The sequence below is a fragment of the Parasteatoda tepidariorum genome, chromosome 11 (genome assembly GCF_982258835.1).
Source record: "Parasteatoda tepidariorum strain Cologne lab strain chromosome 11, Ptep-v5.0, whole genome shotgun sequence".
NCBI classification, from domain to species: Eukaryota; Metazoa; Arthropoda; class Arachnida; order Araneae; family Theridiidae; genus Parasteatoda; species Parasteatoda tepidariorum.
In genome coordinates, this window is record NC_141765.1 from 69,680,174 (window position 1) to 69,695,409 (window position 15,236).

General features: G+C 27.8%; 1 protein-coding gene across 14 annotated transcripts in view; it reads left to right on the plus strand.

Moving 5' to 3' along the window:
- LOC107453665 (cytosolic purine 5'-nucleotidase) overlaps positions 1-15,236 on the plus strand; it is a 136,599-nt gene that overhangs the window by 99,460 nt on the left and 21,903 nt on the right. For all 14 annotated transcript variants that reach the window (XM_071187383.2, XM_087154630.1, XM_071187380.2 and 11 more), the window contains 3 exons: positions 7,713-7,779; positions 9,787-9,846; positions 9,962-10,124. In XM_071187383.2, the coding sequence (XP_071043484.1) occupies positions 7,713-7,779; positions 9,787-9,846; positions 9,962-10,124 (290 nt within the window). The remainder of the gene's footprint in view (positions 1-7,712; positions 7,780-9,786; positions 9,847-9,961; positions 10,125-15,236) is intronic.

Below are 15,236 nucleotides of genomic sequence, written 5' to 3' on the forward strand. Positions count from 1 at the left end.
GAGCTAATGTTCATGGAAGTGTAGACTCCTCAGTTTCGGGATAAATGGTATGATTACAGTAATGTGATCTGCATTATGCTCAAGCAGTTGTTACTTCCCTGACAAGCTGATACCCATCAATCTGAAACTGGGTGGGCGTCATGTCGCCACTTGTAACTCTTTTTCACAATGACAGCTAAGTGCCTATCACTAATCAGCTATTGCAGCTCGTATATATTTGCATATATTTATATGCAGTCATAACAATTTATGCAAGCAAATAAAATTATCATTACAGCAAGCTTGCTATGAGAAAATCTACATATTTAGTGTTAAAATATCAATAAGAAGACTAAAAATGAAATAGACTTATTTACTTTTTCTTTTATTTTGAGCAATTATTTTGATTTAAAATACATATCTAGATTAGACTGCTTTTACCTAAAGATTCTAAAACTGAAATATATAGCTCTGTACTTCGGCAGGGTAGCCACCCACCTGGAAAACCTAAAATTAACAGGGAATTTTTTTATACTGGAAAAATCAGGGAAATTTGGATAAAAACCTGGAAAAATCAGGAAAATTTAAAAAAAAACAGGGAATTTTCTTCGATTTTTTTAAAAAATGTTACTAATTTAAATTATTTACTAATTTTCTTACTTAAAATTTTTTTAACGTCCTTTACACCCACTTTTTTTAGATGGATTATGAATCGCCAAAAAGTTGAAATGTCATCAACTTAACGATACTTTGCCTCCATCAAAATTTGCTCCATTATAATCATGTTAAACGAAAATGCAACAGATAACTTTCCCATGTAAGCTAAACAAATAGAGAAACCTTATACCCCTATTTAGATTATGGGACTGTGCAGTTTAGAAAAGCAAAGATTGTGGTGAAGGTGAAGGAAGGAGTTAGGATATTTCCTTCTGTTTTTAAAAGTTGTTTTTTTCCCTTCTGGTTAATGGGCTGAATCCATTTTTAGTTTGAGTTTGTTCCAATGCTTTGGTGGTAATTTTTTTTCTATTTTGCAAAATGATTAAAATGTTTTAGTATTTTTAACTTACTAAAATTCTCCAAAATTTAGATGTTTATAATTTCATGGCAATAGATTTTATATTGCACTCTATTTCTGAAAGCTTTTGTCTTCTCATCCAATGAAATCTGTGAATTAGTTTTTCTTAGCAAACCCAACCAATCACACATTTTCTTACAGTCGCTAACAGTAATGTTTGTTGACAAATCGTTACAGTTGATGCAGTAATGCTAATTTTCTCGATTTCATTTTAACTTTTTGCAGCATATTTTAATTAAAAAAGTTTTTTTTAAGAACCAAATATATTTGATTTTTGATTCAAAATTCTTATTGTATAGTGATCACAATATCGAAAGCTCCTAAATGTTGTTTGCATTCCAGAGATGATTTTTCCAAAACTGTTTCTCCTTTTACCCTAAAAAGCTGACAAAGACTAAGGAAAGAATAGGAAACATGTTAAATGATGTATAAATATAGACTATGAAAATATTTTATTTATTAAATAGAAAACAAACCTTTGTTTTTTTGTTCTGCACTGTACAGGTACAAGTGTCTAGTTGTAAAAGCAGAAACAATTAACTTTGCTAAACTAAAATACCATGGATTTAGATTAGAATTCTGTAAATATTTTTATTTCAAATGAGAAAAAAAACAAAACAAAAAAGAATAAAATTTAAAGAATTTTATCAATGTTTTTCTATAGAGTATGCAACAAGTAACTAGACAATATTGCATTGGCGACATTCATTTTTGTATACTGAATCTCTTAAAATAAAAATGCTTATTCGGAACAACATTATTTGAACATTTGATTTAAGATACTGGGTTAAAGGAAATATGATCAATAAATTTTGTAAAGAGCACTGTTTAGATAAAATACAGTATAAATGGCTTTATATTGAAATTTAAATATAGTGGCTCACAAAAATATTCGTAGACTTATGACTTTCATTGAAATAAGACTATCCATTAATTGTAATCAATATTTCATAGAATGGATATTTAATAATAAAAAAATATTTTCTATTCTTAGCAAACCTGTATGGAATATTTTAAAAACATAGCAAAAGTTTAAGTAAAACAAAGCAATGCAAAAGTTTTATGAAATCAAGAATCAAAAGTAAAAAAAACTTTATCTCACAAAAGTCATAGTACACTTTTAAAAACTATCCACCTATTAGTAAATTTTCTAATTTTTTGTTAAAATAACATTTAGTAGAGTTTCCTTTTGCATCTACAATAGCTGTTAAGAGTTTGTAAATAAATGTAAATAGTTTTTTTTTTGTGGGGAGGGGTGAAATTTCAACAGAATATTTTATATTGAGTTTAACAGAAACTTTTACAACACTCAAATCTAAGTTAATTAATTTTTCCACAAATTTTATAATTTTAATCTCTGATATGAAGTCCTTCTTTCTAGCATTTTATTACATATTGCACGGTGAAGTAGGACACAATAAACTAATTTAGCAATATTCATTACTGATGTACATCTAATGATGACAAATAATCAACTTTAAAATATTGTCTATTGTTTTATTATGACTACGAGCAGATTTTAAATGTAAAAAGAAAATATTACAAGTAAAAATTAAAATATAATTTTGCTGGTTTGATACTAAATTTCAAATAAATAAATAAAATTTAAATAAAAAATAATTATATAAAAAAATTAAAGCAATAGACCATAATTTTAATTCTGAAATCCAAAACATTTTAATGTACAGTGACTTTTGTGAGTTAAAATTTTTGTTACTCTTCGATTATTGATTTCTTAAAAATAAACTTTTAGCTCTTTTAAAATATTCCAAAAATAGATTAAAAATTAAGAATGCTAAGAATAGGTTATACATCTTATTATTAAATATCTATTTTGAAATATTATTTTTAATTAATGAATAGAGCTTTATTTCAATAAGTTATAAGTGAACGAACCCATTTGGGAGCCATTGTAAATATAAAAATTTCCTGATATATAATCACCTGGAATGGTTTTCTTTTGCTCAATGAAAATTTATTAATACTTATTGAAGTTTTTTTTGCTCATTCTGTATTTGCCATTCGGTACACTTTGAGTAACACATTGAAAAAAAATTTATTCATTAAAAACAGTTTATTCTACAAGCTAAACATATTATTTTCTCTCCACATGTCTCTTAAATTTTTAAAAATTAATGTTGTACCAAAACATTAAAAAATAAAATCTTATCAAATTGTCAAAATTAATTTAGTCTAATTATTTTTTCACGATGATATATTAAAAAAATAACATTTTAAATAAAACACTTTATTGACACTTTTCTTGTGTCTACACTTTATGAGAAAAAACTGTTTATCAGAAAAAGAAATCCTACGACATCCTAGACTTTATGAGAAAAAAACTGACCTAGAAATTTTAAGATTTTTACCTTTAAAAATCAGTGAAATTTGAAACCTGATTTTACTGGTCACCCTGTTTATAAAATGTCTATGACAGGAATTTTTCAAAAAATGAGTTTCAAAATCGTAACAAGTTTTCTAAAGAAGAAAACTAAATGAAGTGTAATACCTTTCAATGTTTAGATGAAAGTGAATGTTAATTTTAATATTAAGTTGTCAAAAAAGGAAATAAGAGGACATGATAGATACAGTGAATTCACGATAACTCGAATCTGATAGGACTGACGAAAAACTTCGACATATCGGAAGTTCGACTTACCGTTAGTTTCGGTTTTGGATTTTCAAAATATTGTCGGATTATTTAATTGATGCTTATTAATTACAAATCTTCTAAATGCTTACAATATTTAAGATCATTTTTCTGACAAGCCATTTACGATAAGACTGTTTAAGCACTTTATGATACCCTGGTCCATCAGCTACAACTTTGCTGTTGTGTTTGGCGGGAGAAACTGCAAGTTTAATGCTTTCAAATTAGGTAGATCACTATGAGCTGTGCATTTATCCATAAAGAGTATCACTTTTCTTTTTCTAGCGAAGAATTTCCGTCTCCAATTTTCTTACATAGTCTTCAAATAAAACTGATGTCATCCAAAACTTTTTGTTAAACTTGTAATCCAAAGGATACGTTTTAACATTCTTGAAACATCGGGGATTTCGGTATTTTCCGATAACAAGTAAGGGCAATTTCTCTGTCCCAGGCGCATTTCCTTCAACTAGGGCAGTCAAACGTTTCTTGCTCATTTTACCCCCTGAGCAGTTTTCATCCTTAAACATCATAGTTATTTGGAAGACAATTAAAAAAATAAACCCCTTTCATCAATATTGAAAACATCATTTTCACTGTATGCTTCAAGTAAATTTGGTAACGTTTCATTTAACCATTGTTCACATACTTCAAGAAGGACAGCCTTAGCTTCTCCATGAAGAGTGCGAAAGACATAGTGTGTGTTGCAAAGGAAGGGGCAAGATATCAGTTCCTAGGTTTTTTTTTCTAGCTTTAAGAGATCCGAAAAAAATCGAGTTAAAGGGAGTAAAATTCGAGTAATCGAGAATAATTAACATGAAATTGAAGATAAAAGAGTCGGGACCTCATAAAAAAATCGAGTTATAGTAATATTCGAGTTATCGTACTTCGAGTTATAGCGAATTGACTGTATCTGGTCAACAAAAGGCGTATTCTTTTGAAGTGTTCAGCGTGATTTCTAAAAGTTGCCTAAGAACTTTTCATCTGTTAGAAAGAAAATGAAGCTGATGGTCAGAAACACATTTCTTGAAGAAGGAAACAATATTTGTTTTTCGCTTTCCTGTATTGATACCAGAAGAAATGTCTTCTGTTTAAACCTTTTTTTTGTATAATATTGCTCACCTTACTGTTGAAATACTTATTTCCCTATAAATTTTAGTCGTGAGGCAAATTATTTTTGACTCATTAATTAACTCTTCATTTGGAAATCTGTCATAATTACATACTTCTCGTAATAATCCATACTCGGTGTTTTAAGTTTTTAATAATACGTAATATAAATTATTAAAAATTGACAGAAATGAGGAAATTAAAAAGTTTTAATTGAGTGTGCATGAGCTGCAAGTTCATAGAATTAGTATATATAACAAGTACAAATAACATACATACAACATATAGCAAATACATATAATCTAATCACACAAAGGAAACATGAAAATAACAAAAAAGAAAAAAGAATCAAGGAGTTAACTATAAAAAATATTCAATAAAAGAAGAATTACTAAGTTTTAAAAAGAATGTAACAAAAGAGTTAAAGCTTAATTTCAATAAAGTTTAGTTAAACATGCTAAGATATAACTTCTTAAACTCATGCAAATTTATCTGCAAAAATTAGTACTTTCTGATATTGTCTTAGTATTGCAAAAGTAAAAAATATCAAACCAATAGTGTTTGATATTTTGCTTTTGCTTTTTTTGCACATGCTTTTCTTAGGTAAATCCAAGGCAACAAACCTATCAGTTTAGTTTTCAATTTCAATATGAATGCACCTTAAAAAATCTAACCTTAATTTATCTGTTATGTTAATTTATCTGTAATTGATCTAACCTTAATTTATCTGCACCTTAAATTATCTGTTAAGCTTTAATTTCATATTTGAAATTTAGTTGTAAAAATATATTTTTAAGTAAGTTAATATATTGTTAAGCTTGTATACAGTGGAAAGTTCTATTTCCAGAATCGTTGGGACTTCGGCAGGTCCGGACAATAGAATTTGCGGATTATAGTTCTATAAGGTAAACAACATGAAAACATCCTTATTCAATGAAAAATAACAAATAGACAATAATTAACGGCAAGTTTAAAAGTAACTGATAACTTAGTGTTGCAACTTATAAATCCATGTGATTGCGCAATTTTCACAGCTTTTGTTACACATTTTCACATAGTTTTTAAAATCTCAATATTTTAATATGCCATTATAGCATACCGCTAATTCCAAATCACGCATTTCAGTTTGTAATAATTTCCTGATCCACTAGTTCAGCGAAAATTACACAGTGAATCCGGGTTGTTTTTCGGTAGTTTCAAACAAGCATTTCGCTTTGTTTTTAAAATCTCAATGTTTTAATATGATGTTATTTCATTCGGAAAACTTCAAATCGCACTCTATTATTGACAATTCTCTGCAATCCCACATCCATTTACGATTGCATTGTTGTCAGTTGTTGCTATGGATTTTCGTTTTAATGTCGTTCACATTTTTAATAGTTTAAGATTTCCAAATAATTTAAAAAACTTGGTTTTCATTTTTTATATTATATTGTTATGATCCGCAAAATCTGAATCGCACTTTTGGATAATCACTTTATGACCCACTTTTGTCATGACAATTTCATTTCAAATCCACAATTTTTTCAAAATGTGAAATTTTTGCAAGCTCGCAAAAATTGGGTGTGTGATTCTTGTTGGTAATAATCCTTTTATGTGAGACAATGAGAAAAAAATACTCTATATTTTTGTGCTGTAATGATATGCTGAATTTTGTTACGGTGATATCAAATCTTTTTTCTTATTATAGCGAAAAATCTGCAGGAAATCGAAAAAAATTAGAAATTGGGACGAAATTGTAAAGTGGAAATTAGCAGAAAAGCAGAGGATTCAGATCCATGAATATTTTTAATAGATCAAAAGTGTAAAAAATTTTTTTTTTCTTTCAAAAAGGAAAATAGTTTGTTTATTTTGATTATTAAAAGGTGTCTGGCAAAGAGACCCTTCCGGTATACAGATGTCCATATATGGGACTTTGTATTGTATCTATACACACATGCACCACAGACACACATATATATGTAATGAATTAATATTTAGAAAAAAATATTAGAAAAACTTTTAAAAAAATCTTTAATTTAAGTCATTAATCTTAAATTTAAACCATTATACTCTAATAAACATGCACATAAGCTGCCAACGAAAGTTAGAGCTAATATATCATAAAATATGATATAAAAAATACAGTTACATAAATAGTAAATATAAAAATAATAAAAGTATTGTAACTCATCAGTGGCCAACAGCACCACATATCTTTTAAATGAAGATGTGTTGGGTTTCTGCCTAACAATAATATAGACAGACATAACAATAATATTGGCCTATAACCAAACCATGTTGTGTTGTTGGCTGCTGATGAGTTACAGCATTTTTTATATTTATTTATATTATTGCATTTATATCATATATATATATATATATATATATATATATATATATATATATATACACACATACATATTTGTGTGTTTTATTTTGAATTTTTATGTTTTTGCTTGATTAAATTATCTGCAGTTTTTTCTCCTCAGTCTTTTGTGTTGATATTTTTTGTATTGGTGATTTTAATTCTATGTCAAAAAGCTCTAATGTTTTCAGATGTAACTCTTAGAACTGCAATTGTAGGTAGAATGAGTTGCATATAATTCCAATTCTGAGCATTAAATTTGTTTCTGTTACATAAAAAAAATGTGGAGCACTTAATGCTATGTACTGCAATTTTTTATTTTTTAAAATCAAGAGGTAGTGAGGAAAACAAGGAATAATTTTAAGACACCTTGTATGTTGTAAACTTCAATAGTTTTACAACAATAAACATTTTACCAACTTATTATGTCTAAATAAAGTTAGATTAAGAAAAAACAATATTTTGAATGTATTGAAATATCTAATGAGTTATTTATTCTAATACACTATCTGTTTCATACCCATGTTTGTTTTAATATATAGAATTTCTTGTAGGAAACTGGCTCTCTTAAAATTGGCATTCATGTTGGCCCTCTTTCTCCAGGACAAGTATATTCTGGAGGTAAATATTAACTGCTTTGTAAATGTTAAGAGTGCTATTTTTTGTTTTGAATAGAAAATCTTGAATATAATGATTAAAAAGTCATATAAAGATTGAACAATGATAAAAGTGACTTTATAAGTAAAATTCCAAGAAACTCAATTATCTTTTATGGTTTCATTCCTTCAGCCATCTAGTTAAGTTTCATAATTTTATTTTCATCTCTTTTGAAAGAACCACTCTTTATTACACTGAACTTGAGTTTTTATTTAAGATAACTATGTTTTATCCTCTTATTTTCTTCCATAAGTAAAATTGCATTTCAACCTGCATTCTTTCAGCACGTTCAAAGCAGTTTTGTGATATTAATATAATTAGGCATGTGATTTTTTAGTACTTTGCCTGAATTTTGTAATTGTGAGAGGTTAATAATGCTATGTTTTCTATTAAAGAAATATTTTTGCTTCAAATAAATAATGAACTGATTAAGATCCCTTTCTCTTATATTTAACAACCCTCTCTCTAACCTTAAATTTACCAGAACCTCTAAAGATTCCATAACAGGGCAAACATAATTACAGTAGCTTTTAATGGAATTCTTAACTTTTCTTCATTCTTAAAATGCCATCAATGGTAAACATTTGAAAATTATTTAAATTTTGAGGCCAGGATAGCCTGTTGGTAGGGCACTGTGTCCATGTGGAAGAGGTCATGGGTTCGATCCTCGCCGGCCAAAGACTCCTCGTGTAGTAAATGGTGACTGATGCACGTTAAATCTGTCGAGTCACAAAGTCCTCCGTGTTCCCATAACAAATCATACCTCTGGGGGTACTAATCCAGGAGTTTCTTTGTCTTCTGGATTGGGTTCAAAATTACAAGGCTGCAGAGTAGAACATTCGTAGTCATAAACTGAAAAATTGGGTCAGCTGTTCAACGACGATTATAAAAGAAAATAAAATTTCCAAATACTGAGCAGCGAGGGCTCATAGGACCGAGCGTTTGCCCTCCAATGGGGCTTGAATCCCAGTAGACGGATCATGGGTCAGAGTCCCTTTGCCGTTAGGCTTAATGTGGAAGGTATCCTTGGTTTTCCCCTCTATGTAACACAAATGTGGGTTAGTTCCATCAAGAAGTTCTCCACAAAGGCAAATTTCTCTCAATACTTAATACAGGAGTTCCCTTGTCTTCTAGATTGGGTTTAAAATTACAAGCCGACAAAGTTGAACATTAATAGTCGTAAACCTAAAAAATTGGGTCAGTTGTTCAACAATGTTTATAAAATATAAAAAAATTTCCAAATATTGTTGATGAATAAGTATTTAAGATTTTTGAAGTAAGATTTTTTTTTCTTTCATGATTTTTGTGGCAGTAAATAATACTTGGCTTTACATAAGATTGATTAAATAAAAAACAAGACTTATTTATCAATAACTTAGTAAATGAAAAACTTTAAAGGTTTAAATGATATATAAATAATTGAAGCTTAGATCCTTAATCAGAAATGTTAACATAAGGAAAATATTGAACAGCATGAGTATTAAAGATGAGTAAAAGAAATTACTTTTTAAACAGGTTCTTCATTTACTTAGTCAGTGAGAAAATAAAAACACAAAAACCAATTAGTAATATATGTTTAGAAAAAATAAAAAAAAAGGTAAGCAATAATGAGGTGTAGTTTAAATCATAGCCTCATAACTATGGAACAAGGATCTTTAATTATGTTTTAAGTTAATGATCATACCATATGCCACCATTCAGTGTGGTTTTTGGGAGATACTTGGACAGGTGGTAAACTTTACTCATTATGATTATTTTCATTTAATACATGATATCTCTATAGTTAAAAGTGATAGAAAAATTATAATAATTGCAATAATCTTTCTTGAAATAGTGACAGGCAGAATAGTTTTGAAAAATGGAATTTTAAAAGGATGCCATTTCTTATGTTTATTATTTACTTGTTTATTATGGTGTGCTTTAAAGTTTTCTCAAAAGATTTTTCTCATACTATGATACATCTTTTTTTAGGTAGCTCAGATGTCTTCAAATCTCTTATTAAAGCTAGTGGCAAGGATGTTCTTTATGTAGGTTAGTTGGTTTTAGTTATAATGCAAGAGCCGAATTTGAGCTTACCCCACAATAAAACAGTATTAAAAAGTATTTAAAGGACAAGGATAAAATTAAATGACTTAACTTTATTTAGGTGATCACATATATGGAGACATTTTGAAATCTAAGAAATCTCGTGGTTGGAGGACCTTCTTAGTTGTTCCCGAGCTTCAAAGAGAAGTTCATGTATGGACATCCAAATGTGATTTATTCCTTAAAATTCAAGATCTTGATGTTCAGCTTGGTGACACTTACAAGTAATATTTCTTCATTATTTTCTTTTACTGTCATTTTTTAGTTGAATTCTGCACTATTATGAGGGGAACAGAAGTGTAAAAAAATGCTTTTTCTACACCTGTCTTAAATGAGTCTTGTTTTTGCAAAGTTTGTTTTTTGCAAATTATAAAAAAGTTAATGCAATTCATAGAACACATTAAAAATGCTTCTTAAAAACTTTGATTAAATAATTGCTTAAATTGGATTTTTCTAATATATTGATATCGATTAAAATTAAAGAATGTATTTTTTTAAATTTTGCTTTCACTTTAATTAAACTCATGTATCCTTTTTGATGACAAAGGAAACATTATAATTTCTTAATTATGAAAATTGTTAGAAAATAGTCACAATTGTAAAGTTTATCTTCGTTAGATAATTATTGGTTTTACAATCAGAAAATGGCTTTGTAACTTTCTCTTACTTGTTTATTTTCTTCTATTTTTCGTTTTCGTTTTAGATATGGTTTCTATTACTGTTTGATTTTTTTATATTGTAGTTGGTATTATTGTAGTTTATTTACTCTGAATATGGCCTTTGTAAGTTACTTCTGCCTCTTGCGCCATTAAAGTGTGCCTTTAATTCAATCCAATACTGCAAAATCATTAGTTCTTAGCCAACTAATTTAATAAAAATGTAATATCAAATTATTTTAAAAATCATGCAACATAAATGCGCAGGAAACTCTTGAGAATATTTAGAGTTTCTGCAACTGAACAATATTACAATGTTTGACTATTTTCTTAATTTAATTTGTTGTTATCATTATGCATTTATAGCCTCTAATATGCATGCATTATTAGAGGCTGGCATTCCTCTTCATTTGAACTACAATACCTTTAATTAAAAAAAGCAAACTCTTAGAACAGGTGCCACATGTTATGGTTGACAGTATATCTTACCATGCATAATACTCTGAAATCAAATTTTTAAACTTAATTATTATTTGAAAACCATAAATTACTATAACAGATTTCTATAGATTTTCTGATGCAAATCTGTATTTATTATAAACTCTATATTATTACTTATTAAACTTTACCTATTATTCACCTCAAACCAGCTATAAGATCTGATAAAAGAGCTCATAAAAATTTTATAAGAAAGCACCAAATATCATTTAAATACTTGTTTTATACTTTAAGCACTTTTGTATACAATTTTGTTAGTTGGAGCATGCAAGGTTTATTTATTTTTGAATTTTATTTTTTTCATCCTACTAAGAATTATGTCTTTTTTTTACACTAAGCTAATTTGCAGTTGCAAATAAATAGAATTGTTATTACAAATTAGTGTTTTTATTGTACTACCATATAAAGTTATAGGTTAATTATTTGTTAAGGAAATACTTGAAGTGAAATTATTAAACTTAGGTGCATTCTACAAAAGAGTTCCAGCTCACTTTAGTATGAAAGTTTCCGAAACATTTTCACCCTAGCTCACCCTGAAATTTATTTTCAAGCCCGTGTGAACAAAGCAGGAGTGGATGATCACATGATTTTCGCTATGAGAATTTAGCAAAACACTTGTCTATCTACCATTATAAAAATTAAGATCTGAGTGAGAGAGTTTTGTAAAATCAGTAAGATTATGACGAAGCAAAAGTCGAGAAAATTAAAAAAATTACGCTATAACGTTCCTAATCTAGCACATTAAATATGTATAACTAGAGTTTTAAAAATAATCTTTTACTTTATTTTATGTACAGATAAGATCATTAAATTGTGAAAATGAAAAAAAAAAATTGAAAGAAATAAAAAATTATCTGAAATTAAGGAAAAAGAATTATTACAAACTAGCAGAAATGAAAAATAAAAAATAACTTTTTTAAATAAATCATTAAAGAATAAAAATTAAACTAAACTGTTTTGAACTAAATAAGGGAAGAAAAAAAATATGTAAAAGATCATGACAGATCAATTAAGGAGTTTCAAAAAGGATATAAAAATAAAAAAAATAAACATAAAATTGCTCAAGATTTTTCTTTTTACAATGAAAGATTTAATTTCATCAAAGTTGTTAGCATAATATTTTCTTTTCTTTATAATTTTTTTTTAAATATTTTTTATTTTGTCGAATCCCTTTTTTTGACAAAAAAATTTTTAAACTTTATAGCTGCTTTTAAAAATCAGCTAAATTTTCTTTATCTGTATGCAAAGTTTGATTAATTATTGAGACAACTCAGTCGAGGAAAAATATTGTTTGTTTCTCCAATTAAAAGATAAAACAATAAAAAAAGATCTGAAAAGAGAAATTTATGAGTTTCCGTGAAAGAAAACAATGCATGTGTGTGGAAACCACTTTAAATTCCCTTGTCTTTTAAGTAACTAGCAACTAGGGAAAGGAGCAGAAGAAAGAATAATAAAGGACTCATATTTTGTACTTTTCTCTCTGTTTCCCCTCCTGAATCTCTCTTTTTATTCCTTTTGACATCATACTAAGGAAACGAGGTTTCTCAACTCTGTTGTGATTCTCTTGCACAGACAGTCATAAAACTTATACACTTCGCTTGACGAAGGGAAACTTCTCTTAGGGTCAATGCTGAATCATAACATGTATGTTCCGCACTTTTGGCGCTAAAAGTGAAATGCTGGAATGCTACCGTCAATGATTTAAGCAAAATGTGTTGCAGTTTTTTTTTAACTTTCAGGCAATGCAATTTTTATTTCCCCCATTTAATATTTTAGATATTATTTTCTTTCATATCTATTTAGGTAAAGTTCAAATTATATAGGACTAGAATTTATTTTTTGCAAATATTTATTCAACTCAACCATCTACTCTTTCATTGTACTTCTTTCTTTCTCCCAAATCTCAAAGGATGACATAGGGCACACCTCATTAGAGAAACTTCTCCACCAAACCTAAAATACTGGCATGGTGCCAGAATTTGAATTTCTAATGGGTCTCATCTTACCCTCTTTACAATCCGCTAGTGGGATTTTTATTTTCGTTTTAAGTCTGAGAACTGGCAACTAAGAAGTGTGTTAGTTACAGAACTGAATTTAAATTGTAATTGATTTAAAAAGCATAATGATAGTAATCGTGCTGGGCGTAGATTTTTCTCTTTTAACAAATCTAATATCAGGCTGTAGAGGAATAATAAGAAAAATTTCAAGCTTTCAATAAAAAAGATGGTGCAAGAGAAGGAGGAAACCCTCATGGCCAGACCTAGGGAAAGATCTGAAACAAAAAGAAAGGAAACTTCTGTATCAATAATAAAGATATGGCTGCTTGCTTGAGTGTTGGCAAAAAGAGAAAATGTAAAAAATTTTACTAGTGTGCCATCCTGGTGCTACCATTTCATGTGGCAGCACAACCTATGCATAAGAGCTTGTACAACAACCGTAAGGCAAAGTTTGCCTGAAAACTGGACAGAAAAAGTCTCACAGTTTCTGGAATTCACCAGAAAGCTTATAAAAGAGTATAAATTCACAGCTATTAAGATTATAAACACTGATAAAACTTCAATGAGTTTCGATTGTCCTTCGAACTGTAGAAAGCTGTGGGGGGAATTCAGTTGTTCAGTTGCCATAGCATTTACGGTACAGAAGCGGACATGCTTCACAGTGGTGTTAGCCTGTTCAGGTGCAGGCGCAAAGCTGCCTCACTTTATAATCTTTAAGCGGAAAACTTTACCTAAGGAAAACTTTCACCAAATAATTATTGTTTGAAGTAATTGAAAAAGGATGGATTATGCATTTGTAAAGCAATATAGCTGCAAATTCGTGTGTGGGTTATAGGTCGATGGAGATTACAGGTGGACGATTTTTTCCCATTTCTGAAATGAGGGGTGAGACCAACAGGTATAATAGGCCGGAAAATATGGTATAGGAAAGTAAATTTTTTAAAATTTATTTCTTCAAAATGTAATTATATTCATACTTATTTTAGTTTTATATAGAATTTTAAAACTTATATAACTTATTATAATAATTTATTTTGATTTGGATTTATGTCATCCTTTTTTCCTAAATAAATGTCTGCTCTTATATCTGGAAGTTATATTATTTAAAAGTTATATAGAAATACTTATATTTTAATGAATATTCTGTATGAAGATTATTTATCTAGAAATTAAAAAAATTATATTTAATAAAATTTAATTTAAATGTTATTATTTTGCAAAAACTTTTTTAAATTATAAATTTTTTTTAATGACAATGTATTTTTTTAGAAATTTTACATAATGATTTTTTTTTCAAATAATTTTCTTAAACAAACTGATATTATTTTACAGTAAAATATAAAAACTAATTTTTTACACCAAAGTTTAAATAGTAAATCCTAAAAAATATACTATGAGGCAACCAAAATATAGAAAATTTTTTTTTATAACATTTATCTTTGAAAACTTATGAGGTTTATTTAAAATAATTACTTTATAATTGAAAATACTTTCTAAAATGCTCATGATTTTCAGTTCAAATGTTGAAATAGCTTTTAAGTTATTACTTTATCAAATCTTATTTAATAATTCTATGATGATAATGATTTGATTAAGTAGGTAAAATTGAAATCTTTGTTGTAAATATCTATTGTAAGTTTATTGATAAAGACCTGTAGCATATTATATAACAGCATTCATAAAAATTAGTATGCTATTTGCAATCATGAACACTATGTGTGATTTATAGTATAATACAATACAATACATGTATAATTTTTTTTTGTAATATTTAAAAGTTCTTTGTGTAACTATAAAATAAAGTTCTACAGTACTGTCTTATGTAAAACATTGAATGAAACCATATTTGTTTTAATTTTTTTAAGATATTCTTTAAATTTATATTTCTATCCAATTTTAACTTTTTTATTTTCATTTGTTTAAAAATAATTCATTAAACTACTTGGAAATTAATATTGTTAACACTCCGTCGGGCGCGTCTCGAAACTTACGGCATCGGGCGCGATGTATCTGTCAGATACATCTCTGTTTTGTGTGTTTTCTGTTAATATGTATTACTTTAAATCTCCTATTTTTACTCTTTTTAGGTCCAGGCTTTTACACCCGGACCTTTTATTAGTTTTTAGTGTATATTTTTAATTTTTATTTAATTTTTATGTATTTTTAATTTTTATATATTTTTTAA